Source organism: Paralichthys olivaceus, chromosome 8 (assembly GCF_024713975.1).
Source record: "Paralichthys olivaceus isolate ysfri-2021 chromosome 8, ASM2471397v2, whole genome shotgun sequence".
NCBI classification, from domain to species: Eukaryota; Metazoa; Chordata; class Actinopteri; order Pleuronectiformes; family Paralichthyidae; genus Paralichthys; species Paralichthys olivaceus.
In genome coordinates this window covers 13,244,624-13,266,949 of record NC_091100.1, presented here as the reverse complement: position 1 = coordinate 13,266,949, position 22,326 = coordinate 13,244,624, and the positions used below count along the sequence as shown (strand labels likewise).

The 22,326-nt window shown below is 42.3% G+C and overlaps 1 protein-coding gene across 15 annotated transcripts in view; it reads right to left on the bottom strand.

Annotated features, from left to right (window-relative positions):
- Positions 1 to 1,475: 1,475 nt before the first annotated feature.
- ptprdb (protein tyrosine phosphatase receptor type Db) overlaps positions 1,476 to 22,326 on the bottom strand; it is a 145,263-nt gene continuing 124,412 nt past the window's right edge. For 6 of the 15 annotated variants that reach the window (XM_069530207.1, XM_069530209.1, XM_069530210.1 and 3 more), the window contains 15 exons: positions 21,904 to 22,016; positions 21,753 to 21,794; positions 21,115 to 21,212; positions 18,428 to 18,551; positions 15,897 to 16,072; positions 14,037 to 14,060; positions 12,238 to 12,357; positions 11,846 to 12,000; positions 10,084 to 10,369; positions 7,299 to 7,477; positions 6,897 to 7,023; positions 6,104 to 6,229; positions 5,833 to 5,987; positions 4,995 to 5,130; positions 1,476 to 4,886 (listed from right to left, as the gene is read on the bottom strand). In XM_069530207.1, the coding sequence (XP_069386308.1) occupies positions 4,818 to 4,886; positions 4,995 to 5,130; positions 5,833 to 5,987; positions 6,104 to 6,229; positions 6,897 to 7,023; positions 7,299 to 7,477; positions 10,084 to 10,369; positions 11,846 to 12,000; positions 12,238 to 12,357; positions 14,037 to 14,060; positions 15,897 to 16,072; positions 18,428 to 18,551; positions 21,115 to 21,212; positions 21,753 to 21,794; positions 21,904 to 22,016 (1,930 nt within the window). In that variant the 3' untranslated portion in view covers positions 1,476 to 4,817. The remainder of the gene's footprint in view (positions 4,887 to 4,994; positions 5,131 to 5,832; positions 5,988 to 6,103; positions 6,230 to 6,896; positions 7,024 to 7,298; positions 7,478 to 10,083; positions 10,370 to 11,845; positions 12,001 to 12,237; positions 12,358 to 14,036; positions 14,061 to 15,896; positions 16,073 to 18,427; positions 18,552 to 21,114; positions 21,213 to 21,752; positions 21,795 to 21,903; positions 22,017 to 22,326) is intronic. The other 9 variants (XM_069530215.1, XM_069530218.1, XM_069530216.1 and 6 more) reach the window with 3 other exon arrangements.

Genomic DNA, 22,326 nt, shown 5'->3' with positions numbered 1-22,326 from the left:
ATTATGGATTTAACAAGAATAAACGTTTGCTACATTGTGAGGTTTGAAAGCTGATCAGACAGAAAAAACAAAGATGGAATACTGAAATAAAATGAAAGAAAATGTCATTATTCTTAGCGTTGTACCACTATAGTGGGGGAGGAAAATGTGATGTAGGACCCAAGAGGGCCATTAAAAGAAAGGTTGTCTATCTATAGAGCAGCTTCTTTACGACGTCTCATGCTCGTCAGGCTCAGCTGTCAGGCGTGACTCAACTTTCCTCAGTGTGAGCTGCTGTGGAATGATGTGGACTGAACATCCCTGAGCTGCGGCTCATCTGGGCCCGGAAATGCCTGAGTCTGAGACTCATGTTATCTTATAGGTTTAACTGGTTGTCTGAAAACAGACGTGCTGGATTTTCTCCACCAAGGAGGTTTTTGTTTTTGTCTAGGTTTGTTTGATATTTAGCAGGGCTATTAAAAAAGTACTGAACGGATTATCATGAAATTTAAAAACTTGGGAAATGTGTCAGGTAAGAATTTAAATGTTACTGAGCATTAGAATCAAGTGGTCAATCCATGAATTTTCTTTAACATTGTGATTTTCTCTCAGATAATAATTGATATTTCTGAGTGTGTATTTGATGCAGATCCAAATAAAAATCTGGATCTAGTGAATTTAAATGTGTTTTCATGAAGGGACTGTTGGGCCTCGGTGGAGATCTGTGCTCTGCAGAATCATATTTTAGTTACAAAAAAGTTAACAAACATATAAATGAAGCCAGTGACAGAGACACTTTTACAACAATTAAAAAAACAAGAAATTAATTTAATTAATATTTTTAATGGTTTCTCGTATTTGATTATTGTATAAATACAATATAATGTTCTTCAATATATGAATACAGCAGTGCTGATTCAGTGTAAATCTTCATTTATATATTTTTTAACATAAAACATTAAAAGTGCTTTCGATTTAGTCAATTTAGTGAAAATTCAATACTTCTGACATTTGAATGTTGTTTTTTTTCTGGAAGTGAATTAGTATTCTAATCTCTGCTCGCAGCTGAAAGGTGAACGATAAACTGCCAAAGCTGGAAGTCTAAAATCAGACAGATCAATTGTATCCTGAAACAGCTGAAGGTTTCAAATGGAAAAGGGTCTCAGTTGTGTGTGTCTGTGTGTGTGTCTGTGTGTTTGCTTCAGTGAACATCACACAGACCAGAGAAGCTGTTAAAGACTAAATGTCCATCAGCTACTGTATGTAAAGCCTACTCCAGGTAAGGTTGCCATGGTGATCATGTATGCAGAGCCTGAAAAAGCTGAGGCATTGTTCAGAGGAACCAAAGAGTGAATATCAAGATGGACTACATGACTGCTCTCTGGAGACTTTGCCAAAGGCTTACGTGTGTCATTGTGATTCAACCCTGCTCCACGTAGAAGATGTGGTAACTTTGCGCTTGTGCCGCAGCAAAAACACAGACCGACAGCAGCAGCGATTATTTCACTTGAGTTTATTTGTAACAAATGAAACTTGTGTCGACAAAGAACAGAAATCCATACAGACCTGTTTTCCGGTTTTCACACGCTCCGAGAACCAATGTAAGAAAATAAAAAGCACTTGTTGACTCGGAGCAAGAAAACGAAACAAAAAAGTTTACATTTACAGACCAATTTGGAGGTAACTGATCCAAGTAACACACCATATTTTCATTTTTATACAATTCATAAACTCCAGTTTTATCCATCTACATGATACATTGGGGGTAAAATAGAACACTTTGTGTGAGACTTGTCAATAAATCCACGACATGATGTATTGCACACACTGCTGTGCCATAAATCTGTGACTTCAGGTGCATCCTTTTATTATATCACTCTTTATTATATATGATCATATTTAATTCACTCTTTACCATAATCATTTATTTATTTTATATTTATTAATGCATATATTTATGCATCTTAATTACTCTCTGTGTTCTGTGTTATTTACATATACACAACCATGTGAGCATTACAGGGTCCGTCTTGACTTGAGTTCAAGTACAACTCCTTTTGGTGTGGATTGGGAGGGGGGGGGCTATTAGAGATAATAGGATTACGAGTATTAGTGCATAGTACAAAGAGAGAAAGTGCAAGTCTTCCCGTAACAGGTGCGACCAAAGGGGGCATCTCAAAAGTGGTACCATGCATACAGAAAAAAACGACAACAGGGTTTACTGAAAGTGGGTGGAAAACTGTTGACGATCCCTTATACTGTTAAGCAATAATGGAGATACAAAAAAGTAAAATAAAATAAATGACGATGTAGATGTTGTTGGAGATGTAGTACCTGAATGTCTCTCAACCTCTCGACGTTAAAATGAAAAATAAATATAGGTCACTGTAGACATTGTAAGAACAGAACACAGATGATACGTTTTGACTGATTCCAGGTGAAAGCGTGTCAGCTCAGGTTATTTTTTTTTTGCCGTTTACTTCAATTTGACAGTAAAAAAAAAAGCCACGGTTGCCTTTATTTTGATTTCTACGTTTGCTGAGTCAGTGCCAGTGCAAGCTCTGAACCAAAGTCACTAACGTGGCCGAAGTTTCATGGCAGACGGTCTCCATGAAAGATATGTACACAAGAGTCCCAGGAGGAGAAGATGGAAAGCTGTCAACTTTCTAATTCTGTCCAAAATGATCCATCCTGCTTATAACCAATTTTAAAATTATATATTTTTTGCCCATAGTTGATTTTGATTTAAGATTTATTTCGTTAATCAGAGGAGATACGATGATGCAGTTGCTGGGTTCAGAGTTAATGAGTACAACTATCCAGCCGACACGGAGCCTCCCCGTACAAAATTTCACAGCCCAAAAAAAACCCAGCACAAGATAGTTTTCACATATCGTTAACGTAACCAAAGCATAACACAGACATTCAGTTCACAAGCATACGCACATAAAATACACAAAAAAAACCTTGAAAGAAACTTTATCAAAATAGGCGTGTAATATAAGGCACTAGAAATCTAAAATCAAAAATACGTATTAGATGCTGTTTGAAGAACGAGTTTGATCATTCATTGGTTGCCTTGACACACAGAAGGATGTCGTGGTCTACTGGAGTTGTGGCGTGGGATACGAGATCTACTTCCTACAGAGGTCAGAGGTCGTTTTCCTCGGGCGGACGCGCTAAAATGGTGGTGGGAGCCTCATGGAGCGTAACATCCGCGTGTCTGAAAAATGTTGCACCATCATCGTAATGGCATATATAACTTGCTGTTAGTGACTCCACACAAAAATATATATATAATACATCTACTTATTGCACACTGAATCAGACAGAGAAAAGTCATAGGTGAGCATTTCGGTGAGAAAAGTTATTTCTTCAATGACCCCCCCCCACGTCCCACCCTCTTATACATCCTGTCCTCACGCCCTGTTTGAGAAATCTTTGTGAAGCTTATTTGGACACATAAATATTTTTTATATATATTTTGCGTTCTGTGCATACTCTCCGTACGTGTGCTCTATCTGGCTTTCTCTTGACGTGCACACAGAACAACGTGGCGGTGGTTGATCGTCAGGACTTGGTAGCAGCAGGGTTAATACTGTATCTCTGCGGGCCGTCCCTGGAGGTTCAAAACAAACAAATAAAAAAGAAAATAGCCGGCCATTCTCAGGTGTCAGACGTCACAGACCACGTAGAGACGAGGCTGAGAGTCCCGCCTGTGCGTGTGAACATACGTGTCTTCTAACAAAGAGAGCGTGGGTGGAGAATACAGGAGAGTGACACTCAGTGGTGGTGTTTTGTCGTGGTGCTGTGAACATTTTCCACACAAGATTTGATTGTACACTTGAAAAACAGTTTGTATCACGTTTAAAAAGAAAAGAGAACGCTTCAGCTCATTGGATTACACAAAACTTTGTATGGCCAGTGGGGACAAAGTTATACATCTGTAAAAACAAAAAACTGAACGTGCCATAAGGAATACCCAGTTTAAAAAACAAAACAAGATAATCACATATTCACATTTTTTCTAAAAAACTAAATTAATGTTTTACTTTGTGGTATGATGCATTTTAAACTTCTCTCAAATTTCCCCATATCTTAAACCGTGACGCGTAAGGTTGAACTGGTGTTTTTTTCATTACTATATGGTAGAAACATCTTGTCCATTCACAGGAAATGAGTCCGTTTCCAAAATAAAACAGAAAAAAAACACGTCTTTGTGTCTTTTTTTTGGATGTGTGTTCTTGGTCTTTTTAATACTGTGTGCTCTGTGTATTCAGTCTTCTGTTGGCAATTCTCTGGTGCTCAAAAGTCCCAGTTCTTTCAGTCCACGAGGCGTCCATAAAATGGATCCGCAGTCTCCCTCACGACAATCCTCACGATAGAAAAATCAAAAACATTTCCTGTGACAGCTAAATACCGTAGCTGGGTCCTGTTTTCAAGTTGGTGATGCTACACTGGTGGTGGACGAGGTGCAGAGTTCCACACCCTAACAATGTAAAGCGATCTGGGTGCTCACAACAGCACAGAAATGAATTTAAAAAATCTAGATCTGATCAAGTATTCTGATTGGAACAGTGGTTGAAGTTGTGTCTTCAGACTGACCGATCGGTGTGTTTGGGCTTAGGGTGGAAGGAAACACCCTTGTCAAGCGGGTTGCTATGGCTCAGTTAGAGGTGCTGTTTCTGGGTACGGGATAAGCCGATGGTCCCCCTTCACTCTGCATGTGGTGGCGAAATCTTCAAAGAAACATCGCAGCCTAATGCATTAATTCAGGCTGCGCGTGACCTAAGAAAAGTGCACTAGGTGGGATGTGGCATGAGAGAGAGCCACTGGGTTTATGTTGCATAGTGATCGAAGCTTCCCAGGTATTCCAGACTGGCCCGGTAACAGAACTGGTACTGGTCCTGAAAGGGAGGCAGAACAGGTCAGTGAGAGGCGAAGTGTGGAGCAGAGGTGGGCTAAGACTAAGAGAGAGAACATGAGAAAATAATAATGACAGTGGGAAAGCTCACCTCTGTCTGAACGGTGGCAGGTCTCTGGGTGCGCAGCATCTTGACCGTCTGGAAGATGTCCACCACACCCTCGTACCTCATCCTCTCCAGCACGATGCTGAGGGTGATGAACACGCCAGTCCTTCCTACTCCAGCGCTGTTGGTGGACAGATGGAAAGATATTTACAACGGGATACATCTTGATGTCTAGCACAAATACTCATATGCAAGAAGCTGCACTCTCATCTCGTGTTTACATTGGCAGCACTAGCATAAAAAAATTATCAAAATTGTAATGTCAATACGGAGGAAAAGCTATTCTAAAAGCTATATCTATTTTTTCTGATTCTCTTTAGTAGCCCCAAGAGAGGCTAGTGGCTCCTGTCAGCACCACAACCGACCCTATAGCCCTCTTTTCTAACCACGAACCTGAGCCCACCGTCCAGCTTGAATGATCAAAACTGAATGTTTTGTCAGCCCTCCTCACAACACTGACTCTTATTTAGGTGACATTTATTTACATTGACTGTACATCGAGATATTCTCAGGTGTCATTTCAAAGTAGGTAAAAATAACTAGCCATAAAAAAATCTAACCTGGTCATCAGGGTCAGCATATTGGATCAGTGCACTGAGCCATGACACTTTTTTACCATGCGACATAAAATCCTTCCTATTACTATTACCACTATAATATACTATTCTATTACTATTACTATACTATTACTATTACTATATTATCACTATTACTATACTATACTATTTATTGCATAAAAAAGCCTTTAAAGTCACTATTTGTTGGTCTTTCTTCTCATGAGACCTGAACACAGGGTCTACTGTACATGAAGGATGCATCTTACCTGCAGTGCACCGTAATTGGCCCGTCCTGGCCGAACTGCTCTTTCGTTTTATGCACCTGGCCAATAAAATCAATGAATCCCTCCCCTGACTTTGGCACTCCTTGCTCTGGCCAATCAGTGAACTGGAACTGACGAACCGTCCGTGATTGGCCATCCTGAACAAGAGAGAAAATGTGTTACTCCTTCAAATTGAAACTGTACAAATGATACCGTCTCTCTCTCTCTCTCTCTCTCTCTCTCACAGATACATGAACACAAACTGAGGACTCACCCTGGCATCTGTAACTTTGAACTCTCGGAGGATGTACTGGGGCATGTTGTACTCAGCCATGGGATCCACCACAAAGTACTGGTACCTGGCCGAGCGCTCAGCGGGCCAGTACTGGTGACACTTCTCCTGCAGGCGGGGTGGGGGGGGGGCAGCACAGAGGCTTCATTTCACATCTCCACATTGTGATTTCATTTCTACTTTGTCATGAAAACATCTCCCTGCCTTGTGAAATTCATTATTCACTTGAAGATAATTTTGCAGCAGTTGAGATACGAGCTTCATGAGAGAGATAACTCTCACCACTATCTCACTCTCGTTACTGTGTCTTGCATTTTTTATTGCTTCATATGCTGTTTCTGTCTTTGTAGTGTTTCAAAGTGCACTCAAGGCCTCTCCTCATGAGGACGTCTGCTATGGAAAGTCTGGATTGGTACAAATGTAAGAGAGCTGCTGATTATGCTGCACTTCAGACAGTCCTTCAAAGCAGCAATGGGAACATAATGAGTCCTAATTACAACATATTGTGTGATATGATAAGTTACAGGACATGTTTAGGAAAACTTGATACTGTAATCTAGTGCAAACCACTATCTTGATATTTTGAGTTGATGTGACTTGAAATCTCATCTGTTATTGAAGTTGAGTTTTACGAGTGTGGGTTTTAAAGATTTTCACTAGAATTTCCAGGAAAGTGATTATAGTGGTGTTAGTGTGTGAGTGTGAGTGTGAGTGAGTGTGTGTGTGTGTGTGTGTGTGTGTGTGTGTGTGTGTGTGTGTGTGGGTGTATCCGTACCCGTCCCATTTCTCTCAGTTTGGTTAACATGACAACAATAGTGGAGTTGTGTTCCCACAGCATCCTCCAGTAGTCCTCTGTTGTCTCGGCCAGGGGCCCTTGGGTGGCTATATAGGCCCTCTGCTGCCTACACACATTAATACATGGATTACTGTATATATGTACAGACATTATTATAAAATAACTGAAGTTCAGTTCAGTTTTTCCTTCGGCTATCGTCTGACGATGAAGTAGCCTCTGGGAGCAACGGCCAATATGCTGGGGCTTCCAGTGTAGACTGATGCATTTTGATCAATGCTTTGTTCAAACGTGATTGGTCAAACTAGAACAGACACCGGGAGGAATCCAGCCCTAAAAGCCAACAGATTCTGCAGATTCACACACAGAATCATTTTCTCTGACCTGTATCCATCGATGAAGCTGGCATTGATGTAGTCGGACCCCTCCACTCCTCTGATTGGCTGCAGACACACACGCGTGGTCTCATAGGGCATGATGTTCACCAGCCGGTTCTTGAACTTGTTGCATGGCAGGTTGGCACTCACGAACCGTGATGTGTGGGCCTTGGCACTCGCCAGACGCTGGAAGGAAAACAGCATTTATAATATCATAGTGACTGACAAACACAATCTTTTACAAATCCTAAGATATGAGTCAGAGAAGTTAGTGAGAGCGCATAAACAAAAAGGATGGATGGAATAAAGGGAGGAAGGAAAAAAAGAAAGAAACAAATTTAAATGTAGTCAGCACAAGGCTTGTTTTGTTTTTTGTTGCACCGGACAACTGAAATTAGAAATTCAGCTCAACTCGGCAGCCCTGAGGATATTTAACCAGACATATTCAATTGAATAAACAAAGAGGGCCGATATAGGGGGATGAGGGCAGTGGTGGGGAATGAGAGAGGGAATATAATAAGATGGACAAGAGAAGGAAGAAGAAAATCAAAAGTTGGGGGACAGGAAACCACAAGGCCCCACTCTGTCTCAACGCACATATGTGAACCACAGTTGATCCTACACCAGCAAAAATAAAAAAATAAAAAAAATCCTGGAACACACACATTCATATGGATATGTGCAGACAGGCAGACGTGAGCACATACTGTACACTCTCTCTCACATTCGACCATTGGATGACACGTCGAAGGCAGAACAACAGAGGGGAACCGCAGACTCAAGGGGGAAACAACGGGGTCTCGTGAACTGAGCCACAACCATCGGTGGCTACCGGAGCGCCGTGGGAGAAACGGCAGCGTCTCATTCTCTTGCAGACAGACCGAGCTGGAAAATCCCACAGTAACTGAGAGTTCACCAGTTCATCTGGATGCTCTGAACACCAGTTTTCTGCGTAAACAATAGTAACTGTTCACGTCATTTGGTTTGAATTTGACGCAGGGATATCGATCAAGCCTCCCAAACACGAACCTCCTCACTGCTTTGAAACATGCCGTTATTTTCACCGTCTGTGGAGCTTAGATGAAATCAAGCTTCGTTGGCAGCCTTTTTAGACCCAACCAATAAACGTGGAGTGAAAGGAAACAAAACACTGCATCTTCATAATGTGTCAGATTAACTGAAAGCAGCCAGAGCAACTCTCTTTCTTTTCTCTCTCACACATGCGTCAACTTTCTGTGATTTAAGTTGAAAGGATGAGCTGCCGCTCCTCCTCTGAGAAATTCCATCCTGTTAGGTATTCTGTTGACAGAGGTGGAAAGTGCTGCTTCAGATGTTTCTCCACGATGCCCCGGCTGGTGTTCCAGTGAGGTGAAATCTGATGACTGAGACAACCGTGGCATATGTTTGACATCAATATGAGGCTGAGCAAACAGTTCAGTTCATTGTCATTCTGGGGAGACTACCGCCATTAGGACTGGAATGCAGGAGCATACGATGAGGTAGATTGCTTGGAGTGGCTTTGTGTTTACTTTGCCCACTGAGCGCCTGAGCAGACACGAACCATTCCAGGAAGATTCTCATTTCACCCAGAGCAGAGCAGGCAGACAGGTCTGCAGAGAACGTGGCTGACAAGTGGTAAATATCAGAGTAAACAAAATAAAAAGATCTACAATAAATCAGAAAGACACCACTCTTGTGCACTCACTCTTCTTTGCTTGTCTATTTGTGTCCATTCTCAGTTTGATTTCTAATCAGCTGAATAAATATTTGAAAACACCAATATGACCTTTCCCAAAGGTTTTATTCTAAACTACAGTCTTCTAGCCAACAGACTTTTCTGCACATCAAACTGTCATAATGACAATCCTTTGCGATGCTTATGGCCTTGGATTCAAAAGGCGAAATCCTGTAATCCCTTTCAAATCCAACTATCCATCCTGACTATATGAAACTCTCAGAGGGTGACTGGAAATGTAAGAATCTTTTAGAGCTCCAGGAGAGATTTTAATTTACTGTCAAGGTCAAGAATTTCAGGTTCACATACACAGTTTGTCCTTGAGGAGGCAGTTGTTCTGAAGATGATGTTCCGACCAACACCTTGGTTGATAACGGTTGTTAATATGAGAACGTTTGTTGAGCCCTCTACCCTGTCGCTGCGTTTGGAAGGGGACACTCAGCGAAGGGCACTTCACATGTAGGGGTTAAGGCCAAGGAAGAGGAATTGGAACAGGGCCCAAAAAACACAACTGGGACACATGTTGACATGGTTTGTGACTCATGAAGTTATAGTTAATGCTGTTAACCAAGAATAAGCTTTCATAATAAGATCTATAAAACATTTGTGTATGTTTACCTAATATAAAATGACTACAGCCTATATGTTAGCTTAGCTTAGCATAAAGTCTGGAAACAAGGTGAGACAGCTAAAGCTTCTTGCTCGTGAGCACTTCAGCAGCTCCATAATTATTAATGTGATATCTCATTTGTTTCAAGCCACTGAAGGGACCACGTACTGTACTTTCTTTATGGGGGGAGGATGGCCCATTAGGTTCAGACACCATCTTTACAAGTGTCTGTGAGGCACTAAATAATCCAGTACCAACTTCAGCAGTGCTATTCCACCACTGACCCTGAAGTCTGACCTCCTGTGTGGCGAGGGGCCAGAAAGAGGTGACTCACTTTCAGAGACCAATGAAGTGTCATCTTATTATCATTAATTGGTTTTATGAACCGTTATAAATCGGTTGGACCTAATTTTTACAACATTCAGGGACACTGGGGATAATTCTCACCTTGAACTCCAGCTCCATGCCGGTGACATTCTCTCCCGGTTCAATCTGTGTCAGCCTCTGGATGTAGGAGTACAGGTTCCTGGCGGGGACCTCGGTGTTCCCGCAGGTCACGGCCTCCAGCAGTGCATCGTGGATGAAGATGTACTGATCCTCTGTTTGGACCATGTAGTTCCTCTGGGAACGCATCAGCGTGACGTGACCATAGATGTCAATGGCCTTCTCGTGCTTGATACGCTCCGCCATGGCGTCGATCACAATGAAGCAGCCTGTACGACCAACTCCAGCGCTGTGTTAAGACAAACAAATTTAAAAAATTGATTTTCTCACAAAACATGGGATTCGAAATGTTAGACAAATCTCTTCCCTGAGTGTGTACTGTGATTTCAAACCAGACACTAACTTGGCAGTGGTGCACGGTGCAAAAGCTCTTACATACTGTCTCATAATCAAATAAATATCGCAAAGATGCCAGCCAGCAATATTTCCAACAAAAGACCTGCAATTGACATCAGTGATGAGTCAGCATCGCCGTCTGACCGGCATTAGGAACATCTCCTCTCCTATCGACATACAATCCAGAAAGCTGCCCACCCAAACACTTCAAATTTCTGCTGTGCTGGTGCCTAAATGGTGAAAGACCCTGACCATGCAAGTTTCTGCAAATGAATAAAAATCTCTTTATATAGTTAAATTAATACCGGTGTGTATGTGTGTGTGTGAGAGAGAGCACTACAGTGTGTGTGCTGTTCAGGTCCATTGTTTGATACAGTCTGGTTGATATGTTAAGACACATTATGATTGAGATTTGCTGGGATAATTAAATTTGACTGATAATCCTGTTAGATACTCCATCTGACTGCTGCAGAAGATTAGGGAGAGCTCCTCTCCTGCCAACCTTTTCACCCCCCTCCCGCTTCCATCTCCCCACCACTTTATCTTGTCTCTAAGTACCCTTCCAACGCTCTCTTACCAGCCCCACCACTTTTTCACTCTCACATTTGTCAGTTTTTTTTAGACTCCATTTTCTCCCCACCTTTCCTTTTCTTTAATTCATCATTTCCATTCACCGTGTCCTGAGTTTGACCTCACCTTCTTTCTATCCCGGCACGTTCAGTATCTCCTCCTCTAAATCCCTGTCCCTTGCTAACTCTCAATCATTGTCTCAATCGCCCTTTTTTCTTCCCCCTACCCTCCATCCTCTACATCTTTACTATAGTAATTCTTCCTCCTGAGAGCTTCTGCTCCATATTCCCTCTGGTACCCTTCATCTTCTCCTCTCGTTTGCTTCCTAGTGAGAGAAAATAGCTGCTTCATTCCAGCTCTTGAGCTCAACACTGTGCCAAGACGGTAATGACAAGTTGCAGAATCCTTCTCTAACCAATGCATGAGCCTTCTGCCACTCACACAGTGGCTCATTTGAGTATAAACTTATGAACCCAGAACTACCAGCAGCTTAAATGGTAAATAGTCAACAGTGGAAGCTTCTTATAGAAAAGAGGGTCAGCGTGGCGGCTGCTGTTGCTAAATCTTGGAGATGATGGAGGTTGTTAAAGGAGGAATGTTGGTGTAAAAGCCAGTGGGGATGTTTGAGGTTTACATAATAGCAGGTCAAGCTCATTTCAGTTCTGGACCTGTGAATGATTTCACACAAGTGCTCTCTTATGATTTTCAGACTCCTGGGCTTCGGAAAATTGTGCTGCCAAATGCGACACAAAATAACAAGTACATTCATAATGCAAGCACATACACACAACACACATACCTGCAATGGACGACCATCGGTCCTGCATCTGGAGGGTTGCAGGCCTTCACCCTCCGAAGGAAGGCCAAGAAGGGTGTGGGGTGTTCGGGCACCCCGTGGTCCGGCCAGGCTGTGAACTGGAAGTGACGAACCTCACGCTTCTCATTGGAGCCGCTCTGGACAAGCAAGAAAAAATGGAACAAATGTGCCTTATATTGTAAATTATAATATATTGTACTGTAAAAAAAGTATATCCTGTCATGTTAGGTTCAATACAAACAACTGCACATTCAAGCACCAACTGTGACGTGGCTTCAGCGTCAAGCGCAAACCCGCAAATAAGTCTACATGAATTTTTCAACAGATCAATGCATACTTGACCCCATTACACTCCACTGCACATGGCATGTTACCTTGTAAAGAGCGAAGGTCCTGACAGAGTAGGTAGCCAGCTCCACTGTGTCCAGCAGAGTGACCTGAATGAGGCCGTAGGTCTCTGTGCCCCGGGTTGGCCAGTACTGATCACACTTCACCTGGAGGAGAAGAAGGTGGAAGCTGTGAGATATGCAGAGAAGTTTAGAGATGTCCGTGTCTTGGCTGCGTGTGCACGTATACAGAAGCCAAAAAGGAAGTGGGGAGTGTTGGTGCAAATCAGTGATAAGGTTTGCAAAATTTAGACAAAAATGCTCAAGAAAATAAAGAAGTGCATTTAGAGAAAATTCAGTGTGTGACAGCAGTCTTTTAATGTGTGTGTGTGGTGGTGGGGGAGTGGGAGTTCTTATTTCTGGGGTGTGTGATTCTGCAAGTCGTTTCAAATACTATAAAACTGTGTTGCATGAAATTGCCAGAGGTTGGTGGGCTCTCACAAAGATCCACCACAGTGCACAACAAAGTCGAGCGACACACTAAAGTTCAGCCCTCACGCATTTGACGCCGCACGTCGCAATTCATTCCAACCTCACATATCCCTACAAAAGTGCACACAAATCCCAGCATCCCTTACCACCACACCGCCAAGAATTCCCCTGCATGGGGCCGTCATATTTGTAGTTCTTCAACTCGGCCTTGGAGACCACAGTAGCGAGACGGAAAAAAATCAGGAAGGAGGGGAGGAGGGTGCTGGCATAATCAGGCCAAACCAAACGTTATGTGCTGATCCCTCCAGTCCTCACATCAAAGACAGCAGGGAGCTCAGCTCTGCTCGCTCTGCATTCCACTGCTCCAGACTGGGGATTATGCGTTTTGGCCCGGGACGTTCAGGCAGTAATTACAGCTTTTCAACTGTTGTTTTCCCAGCAGACCTTGAGACACTGCGGGGAGAAGAATGGTCGTCCACGTAGGGGGGCTAAATGCACTGCCAAAGACTAAACAGGATCACAGTAAAGACCTGGTGTGAAGACGATATTATCCATTAATATGTGGGCTAGCAGCATAACCATGGCGTGTTTTTGTGCAGTTTGATTGGTGCTAAGAGGAAGGATGCTGGCACGACTCCCGCAGCGGAACCATCTGTGATCATCTGTGATGTTAATACGTAAACACATAATGGCATAATGTTGAGAGGTGTGAAATGAGATTAAATCATTTTCTACAGCCCACTACTCCCTCAAACATGATATGAGATACAAATGTTCAAAAAACAAAACAGCCAACAATATTCAAATCGAATGTTGTCATCGCTGCATCATGTTCTAACTACTTTATTGAATCTAAAGAATTTAAAGCAGGCAGTTACAAACCAAAGATTTATCATGTTTACGAGACATCTTCCTACTGCTTACAAGGAGGTACCCTGCAGTCATCCAGCTAAACAAAAACAAAGATTCACACAACTCCTTATGATAATGTAACCAGGGTATAAAGACACTCTTTTATGGCTGTATTTCATAGCCACAAGACAAGAAAAGAGAAAAACAGCTGTGGGTGTGACCATGCAAAGTGTGGACGATAATGTGCACTCCCTCTGAACTGCTGTGGTTACAATAAACCCAGTCCTACTTGACTATGAATGCCTTGTGGTGAGTTGAAAACAATTCAGCATTCTCACTCAATGCATTGGCTATTGCAGAGAAAAAAGGGGTGGAAACCAGCAGTGATAAAATGGCACCAAATAGAGAAGAGAAAAAAAAGGTAAGAGGAATAAGGAGAAAACCATGTGAGGTGAGTTTGCACTTTAAAAAGGATTAGAAAAGGAGAGAAAGAGAGGTCTTGCCTTAGAGAAGAAATAAGAGGGCATCTGAGGGTCAAAGAGACACAACAGGGACAGTTGAGAAAGGTTGAAAAGGAAAACAGTTTTAACACAAGGTACAGGTTAATAGGAAAAGAAGCACAGATGAGGAAAGGATCATTTTCTGAACAGGGATCTGGACTTAATTGGAAGGCACTTAACCATGATTCATACCTCAAGCAATTCTTGTTCATTTTACTCCAACATGACATTTTCATTACACTGGATTTTTACTCAAGTACAGATTCTGTTAACAACAGTAAAACGCCTTGGAGCTAAAATGATTTTCTCACTCATTACCAACCCCAAATTTAGATGCATTTGTAATTCCTGCAGGTTTTTCTCACCTGTATCTTTCCACTGCAGTCAAACCAATTTTATTCCATTCTATCCTCACTCAACTCTTATATAAATGTACTTTACCCCTCTCTATGTGCTCAAACCTAAAAAACGGATTCTGCCTTAAACTCACTTCTTTCTTATTTTCCTATTTCTGAATGTAAAGCTCAGTGACTGAGTGAGTGACTGGCTGAACCCAAGTCCACATCCAGACTTGCAGACTGATGTGAACAAACTATCACGTCAAGTCTGCCCAAGCAGGAGCAAGATTGCAAAGCATTTTGATTTCACTATAGCGTCTAGATCTACAGATTTTTGTACCTTGATGTGGTTGAACATGATTTCTCACCTACATGTTTAAACTATTGTTTTGACCAAGTCATTGTTTTGCACATTGATAGTAAGTAGTTCCTTCTGTTTCTTTGGTTGGCCAAACAGTACAAGATAATATCTGCAACACAATGAAATGTGGGTAACTGAATCAGTGTCTGGTGAAGTCTGGTTAAGTCTACACCTCAAGTGGACTCTCCAGAAGTCTGCAGAAAGTCTGCCTGAGGCCCCTTGTGGACTGGATGAATTGTGGGTTTGGACCGACCGCACCACTCGCAGACTTATTCCCAAGAAGGTGGTCACAATGTCTGCAAGTGTGGCGGAGTCCAGACATTTGGATTCAGCCATGAAGCTGAGTTCATGATGAAGTTACGCCATTGGTTGGTCGGTCAAGTTTCCCCATTGGCTATTGCCATTTCAAACTCAAATGGCATGAATTAGAGGGGTGCTTACAGGCAGTGTGACCAATTGCATCTGTTGCAAGACTTACTGACTATTCAGACCTGTGTTTTGACCTATTTTCATAAAAGCACCATGCAACAAACCAACTAGCAACTTTTCCTTTTTCTACAATTGCCATAATTGCACCGCAAGAGCAGCAAGCTAAAAGTGCCATGGGTAAGGCAGCAGAGAGGTGGAGCAGCAGACATGACATGGATGTCACCCTGCCAGCTCCCTAAGACTAAGTCTTAAATCTGTGTAATAACCGATTTAGTCAGTGTGCAAATAGAAAATGGGTTGAAACATTGGACTCGACACAGAATGAGACAATTATCTCATGAAAACGCTAAATTGTTCATTCACAACAGTTTTCTACTATGTCCCTCACCCATTGATCATCCAGCCATATAATGTACTAGTGTTTGACCTTGTCCTGTTGTTGAATCTTACCCTTTACTTCCCACACTTCTTCTCCACTTCTCTCATCCCATTCCCCCTATACTTGATTTCACCCATATTTTCTCTATCCGCTGACATTGGAACACCCAGATACTATAGAGGATGCCATTGTTCGTGCATCAGCATTAATACTTATCCCAGTCTGTCCTTTACTGCATCCTGCTATCCTACACTGCCTCTCTCTCTTATCCCACACTGCCATATGCCAGTGGTGACATTCTGCGGCCCTTAGCCTCTGCCACATACCCCTGTCTTATTCCGCCCTCTCTTTCTTACCCGTGACTTCTCCTCCAGCTTGGTCATCATGATAATGTTGGCTGTGTGCTGCTCCCAGACCATTCTCCAGAAGTCCCCAAAGGTCTCAGGGAGGGAGCCCTGAGTTGCGACGTAGGCATTCTGACGGCGGTAGCCATCGATATAGTTAGCATTGATGTAGTCACTTCCCGGGACACCTGCAAGACAGGGAGAGAGTGGAGGTTGAGAAGGAGAATGAGCGAGAGGCAGAACAAACAGAGAGCAACTGCTAAAAATACTCTGCATGGTTTTATGTTCATCCACTGCGTCACGCATATGATGATATTAAGGTTGAATGTCTCCGCACTGATCACTGGGAAACACTCTGTGTCTGTGTAATTTTCCTTGCAGATGAACTGACTCTTCATGGTGAAATACTTTATGTGGATTATTCAAAGTCTGCTGCCATGAAAGCAGGTTTATGTCCCCGTAATAAAGAGTGTGGATCATCTGAGGTCATGACAGGGAGATTAATGTTTTCACAGGACCAAGCGTCCTTTAGTTTTGGATTGTTCAGCCGTCTTGTATTATAATACATGCTAAGACGATCATGGGCCTAATCTGAGTATACTCTGGATGTGTCGCTTTGAATGGCAATATGACTGTAAGGCCATCTCTGTGTAAGACTCGACTGACACTGCTTGTCCTGGAAGGGATTGTGTGTGTATATGAGTGTGTGTGGGTGTGTGTGAGAGGGAGAGAGACCGTCTGTGTGTGTTTGATTTAGGATCAGTCCTGCTCATCTGGGGCCTAATACCATAATCCCCAAAATCACTGAGTCACAGCTCAAACATGCACACATACACCAAATCGCCAAAGTACACACATAGGCGTACACACAGACGTGCACGCGTCCATTCAGCCGTGACCCGATTCTGCTGAAGTGGGACACAAAATTCCTTTTGAGGCGTCTGATAGCAGTTTACGTTTAAAAAGTTAGATGGCAATGAGCAAAAGAATCCCGACAGGAAGGAACTCCCGTAGCACATTCTTATTTGGCATCTTATTTTATGTGCACGACTCAGTCCCATAAAGCCGTAAAATCCCAAGCCATCATCGTGCACACACCACACACACTGAAATGGCAGAGGAGTGTGGAGTGTTTATGCAATTTATTTTAAATGGGATGGGGACAGATGGTAAGAAGAGCTTCTAACATATGTTTATCAACCTCAGTCTTTAAAAGACAGCTTGGTTAAATGCTTTGATGTGCTGCAACTTTATTGCAAGGGACTGGAGCAGAAGCAATGTGCAGATAAAACACACGCACAAAAAAAAAATTCTGTTCCTTGGTGGCTACACTGGCTTGGCAGAAAGTGTGTGTTCATGAATGTGAGGAAAAGACTGTGAGCAGAAGTGCATATCTATGCTTGTGCATGTATCTTAAAGCTAAAGGCGAGTGTGAAGCCTTACTTCATCCATGGGGTCCAAACAATGGGATTCTGCTATACTTCCACAGCTTTGTGGGGACCTAAATCCCGGGCCCCTCAAGTTTAAGTGGCTGTTTGAGGGGGTTTAGGTTCATTTGTGATGGTTTAAGTTTGCATAAGGGGCTAGATAATGCAGTATGTCAATGGCAGGTCCCCACAAATGTTGTAAGACATGGATAAGAGTGTGTGTGATTGGACATGCTGAAGAGTACAAGTGTGTATATGTGTTTTCAAAGCTGCAAGAAGGACAGACAGCCAGGGCTGCAGGACAGGTGGGGGTGGAAGGGCTGCTCACACATGCTCTGCCCAGATAAGGCTCATCTGTTTGGGCCTGGCCTCCCACTGCTTCCCTCTCTCCACACTGGAGCTGCCAGTTTCTACGCCTCAGGTCTTTCCCGGCCGAGGTGGGTGAGTGCGCTTCAAAGCGCACACTGAGAACAGGACTGAGACAATTTTTTTCCCTCTCAATTGAGGAAAATGGGTACACCGTGAAAATGTATTAGTAACTAGTCTGTAAATGAAGTGCGAGCATAATTTTATTTTAATAGATATTACAACGAAAAGAAAGTTCTCACACACCCATATTAACATATGACACACAGATGCACATGTATGTACTTGTTATGAGTCTCATTGTTTGTTTCTTAGCATGATTATGCAAAAACTACTGGATGGATTACTATGTAACTTGTTGGAATGATGCCTTATTAATCAGGGAAGAATCCATGACCTTTTTGTTGATTTCTCAATCAAGATCAAGCATGTTTAACGGACAGTGATATTTATGAGAAAATTTGGTGCAGATCCAATCAAAAATCTGGTGAATTTAAAAGAGATCTCATATGGTAACGGTTGGGCCTTGGCAGAGGTCTTCTGAGTGCCATTCAACATAATGCACTCCCTATTCTTTAACCCCAATCTCATCAATCACATCTAAATGCCCAGTCTAAACCCTTAACCCTGAAACCAAGTAATGGACCTCAAACATCACTTTAAAGAAATGAGGAAGTGACCAAAATGCCCTCACCTCCTAAAAATGTCCTCATGCTCAACATCTAGTAGAAGCCAAGGAGTGTGTCTTACCCTCTATGCTGGAGAGTATAACCCTGGAGTGGTCGTAGGCGATGACGTTAGCATAGCGGTTCTTTGGTTTGTTGACCTCCAAGTTGGAGTTCTCCCATGTGAACTGCTGACCAGGGTCGATGGACTGCAACACACACAAGTCAAGGTCAGAGCGAAGAACAACAGATCAAAGAGACAGAATTATTACACTTCTTTTATTTTGAAGTAATGTTAGACACTGTGTGCTATTGTTTCTGGAAAGTTTTTTTTTTTTTTAATAAAAAATCAAATTATTGCTTTTCCAGTGTGTGGTTTGTCAGGAGCATTATGTTCTGACAAATGGCCACAGCATACATGCTTGGAATATTCATTACTGCAAGGAAATCCCCCTTTTTGTTTCATGATGCTGAAAACCAATATCATGAATCAAGCAAAGTTCACTTTCGAAAGAACCTAAGAACTAATAACTTTACTTTAAAATCCTAATCGTGTTGTAAGACATGAAGTACTGCTATTGCATGTAACACCTCTAATAAAGGTAAATTCATAGTTTCTGCGTATGCCAGTCCTTATGGCTCCACTAAGGTACTTGTGAAGTAAATGTTGCCATCCACCCACGTCCACTAGGGTACACATGGACATTTGTGACTACGCTGACTGTAGCATCAACTGGGCATGCCCAAGGTACAACAGTTTTCAGTCCAATTGGTGGCACACTTTTGGTTTGGTTGCAAAGAAGAGAAGATGAAGAACATGGACAATTGTCCAGAGGCTGCCTTTTTGTACAACCCATCTTTGAAGTAATATAAGGACACACAAATGCTGTGAAATCTTGGAGAGAAATCGCAGCTAAACTTGATTTAAATGACGGTTGCAAACAACCTTATGCACACTTACTGCGCATTGCTGCCACCAACTGAAATGAAAAGAAATGTGGGATCAGGTACGCATGCGTGGAACGCCAGACCGACCCAGACCCCCATTTTAGTATGAAAGTAACCTTGGGCATGTACGTGTGACTAGAATCTCAGTGGACACGGAACATGGAAAGTATGGTCAACTCTTAATATCATGCAAATCTTCGGTACATCTTAAAATTGGCAACAAAATATAGAAATTACAATGTAGAAGAGGCAAGAACTGAACCATTCAATCAATCTGAGCATACAGCCATTGTTCACCGTTGTCGTACCATAACCCCACCGTTGAAACCAAGTACAAATTGAAAATTAACAAGGCTTTGCTGGCATTGGAAAGGAATGTGATGGACCGTGATATCCCATTTCAAGAAACAACAGTGAGGTAGGGACTTTCCATGTTTAAAAAAAACAGCAGTTACCACAGAAAGAAGATAAAAGCACGATAAATTCCTACGGGAGAGAAAGGATGGTTGTGTTAGACCAACACATTAAGTTCCTGGAGGGTAATTACAGTGTAACCATTACTGTTTGCTGGGAGCGGCAGACATGAGGTCATTAAGAGGCTGTCAATGGAGAGGGACGAAGAGCAGAGAGCCAGAGCAGTTTAGCAATTTTGAATATTTTATGACACATAATTATGGTTTGGTTGGGGGATAAATGGACAGGGGTGGTACTGGAGGAGTGCATGCATGTGTGTGTGTGTGTGTGTGTGTGTGTGTGTGTGTGTTTGAGGTCGCTTTCCGCTTGCTGCCCAATATCATGTGTGTCTGATTATTACACCGCAATCGTTTCTGGCCCGTCTTTCTCCCTCCCTCAATCCCACTCCATCCATCTCTCCCGTTCCCTTGTTAAGTGTTCAGCACTGAACAAAGCACACAGTCATGCAGAGAGAATGTGAGGCTCAACCAAGTCGTTCCAACTCGCACCACAATTACATACGGCTTCTCCCTCACTGTCTCTTCCACCCCATCTTCCAACGCTTTTTCGCCCTAAAACATCCCCACTCTGTTTTCCTACTCTTTGCATAAACTGTCCTCATCTTATTGTGTCTCTCTGTCACACACAATTTGTGTCTCTCTCTCTTCTGGCAGCCAATTAAAGCCTTGTGTCGCCATTTTCACCCAGAGGCTTTCGGTTTTAAACCAATTTTTTTTGTGTGCAAGGAAAAGAAAACATTTTTACCCATTTGATAAATCTCTGCGGAGCTCATTGTGATGCTGCTGTTATTTGCAACACAGGCGGGGAAATATTGTGGAATATTTCGATTAATGTTTTTTTTTTGCAGCACACCAAGTTCAGGCACATTGTTATCTCTGTGTGGAGGCTTTTATTTTGTACAACATTAAATGTGCTGCAAGTTGAAGAAAACTAATCAAGCCTCTCTTTTTTTGCAGGGAACACTCACTTCCTGTATATCTCTGCGAACGCTGCTCTCTCTCACTGCTTCTTTATTTCTATCTCTCTTTCTTCACCACAGGATAAAAATGAGGGTTTGATAACCATCTGGCTGTAAGCAAACTCTCTCTGAGCTTGCAATTTCAATTTCACTCTTACATTTGTATAGATAATAATAAGGCGACAGTGAGACAGGAGAACATGTTATCTTGCATCATTTCTATGAAGACAAATCAAAATGCAACTTAACCGCATTTACATCGCATGCCATTGAAATTTAAACTAAACGGGAAAAAAAACGATGAGTCAAAGATAAATGTGTGTGAGTGCTTCAAAACCACACGAATTCCCCCAAGTTTAAGATTTTCAGGCACTGATAATCAGCATTCCTACCTCGTACTCTTGAGAGAACTTGAGATTGTCGTTTGCCTTGAGGCGCTCAATGTGATCTGCCATCTCCGAGATGGGGACGGGCGGGTGACTTGCCATGCCTGCCGAACACAGATATAAGAAAAAGAGGCCATTTTGATACATGTACAACTGAACTCTTTGGGAAGAAAATGTTAGGAGTTAGAATTCTCAGAGGAGGTGTTGTTTAGTGCTCGGTCCATGATCAGCGGAGGAAGCAAATGGAGTGTGTTTTTTTTTTTTTGTTAAGTGACCATTTTTTCTCTAGGCAGACAGAAAGAACAATGTGCGTGTTCTGAAAGTAACTGAGGCACAATAACATGTCCTCAGAGTCTACGCACACACTGCTGGTGAAGATAAAAAAAGACACAGGCAGTTAAAAAATTTAGCATGAACAAATTTTTGTTGGGGTGGAAGTGTTCCAGAGGCGTTTTCATGAAATGTTGTCAAAGCAGCTTCATCCTATTTGAGATGGACGGTTAGTTAGCATGACAATGGGAAAGACAGACAGAAAGAAAGAAAGAAAGAAAGAAAGAAAGAAAGAAAGAAAGAAAGAAAGAAAGAAAGAAAATGATGATAACACAGAGAAAAATAAATTCTACGGTGGACTAAGACCAACTAACTTGACAAACGGCGATAACCGCGGTACACTGATACACGGTAGGCTGAAAAGGGAAACAACAGTAGTGTTTATAGAAACACAAGTTATACTTCACACATCCAGCTATATAGTGTATTTGTGTGTAACTGTGTGTATACGAGTGTCCATTCTACCTGGAGTCTGAAAGTTTATCCTGCGGAGCTCCACAGGATCAGTGGGGTGGTGAGATGACATGGCTTTGCTGCAGGGGAAACTACCTTTCCTGCCTTCAGCCTCAGCTCGTTTCCTGAAACATCAACAGAATGAATTTACCTTTTATGCATGAAAAAAACTGAACCTGGGGAAATGTGAGATTTGTAAACTGAAGCATTTGCATATATCTAATAACCCTTGAAATCTCTGTATTTCTGTCTGTATGCCAAACGCATACCTCGATAACATTAATGTTATTGCCTTCACACTTGGCATGTACAGTATAGGTGCAATGTTGAATTTGGTGTGAATTGGACACCTGGTACTTTCAATAATTCAATATGAATAAACTCAGAATAAACAGGAGACCAGCGCTCTGTAGCTGTAGCGGATAGGACTTATCA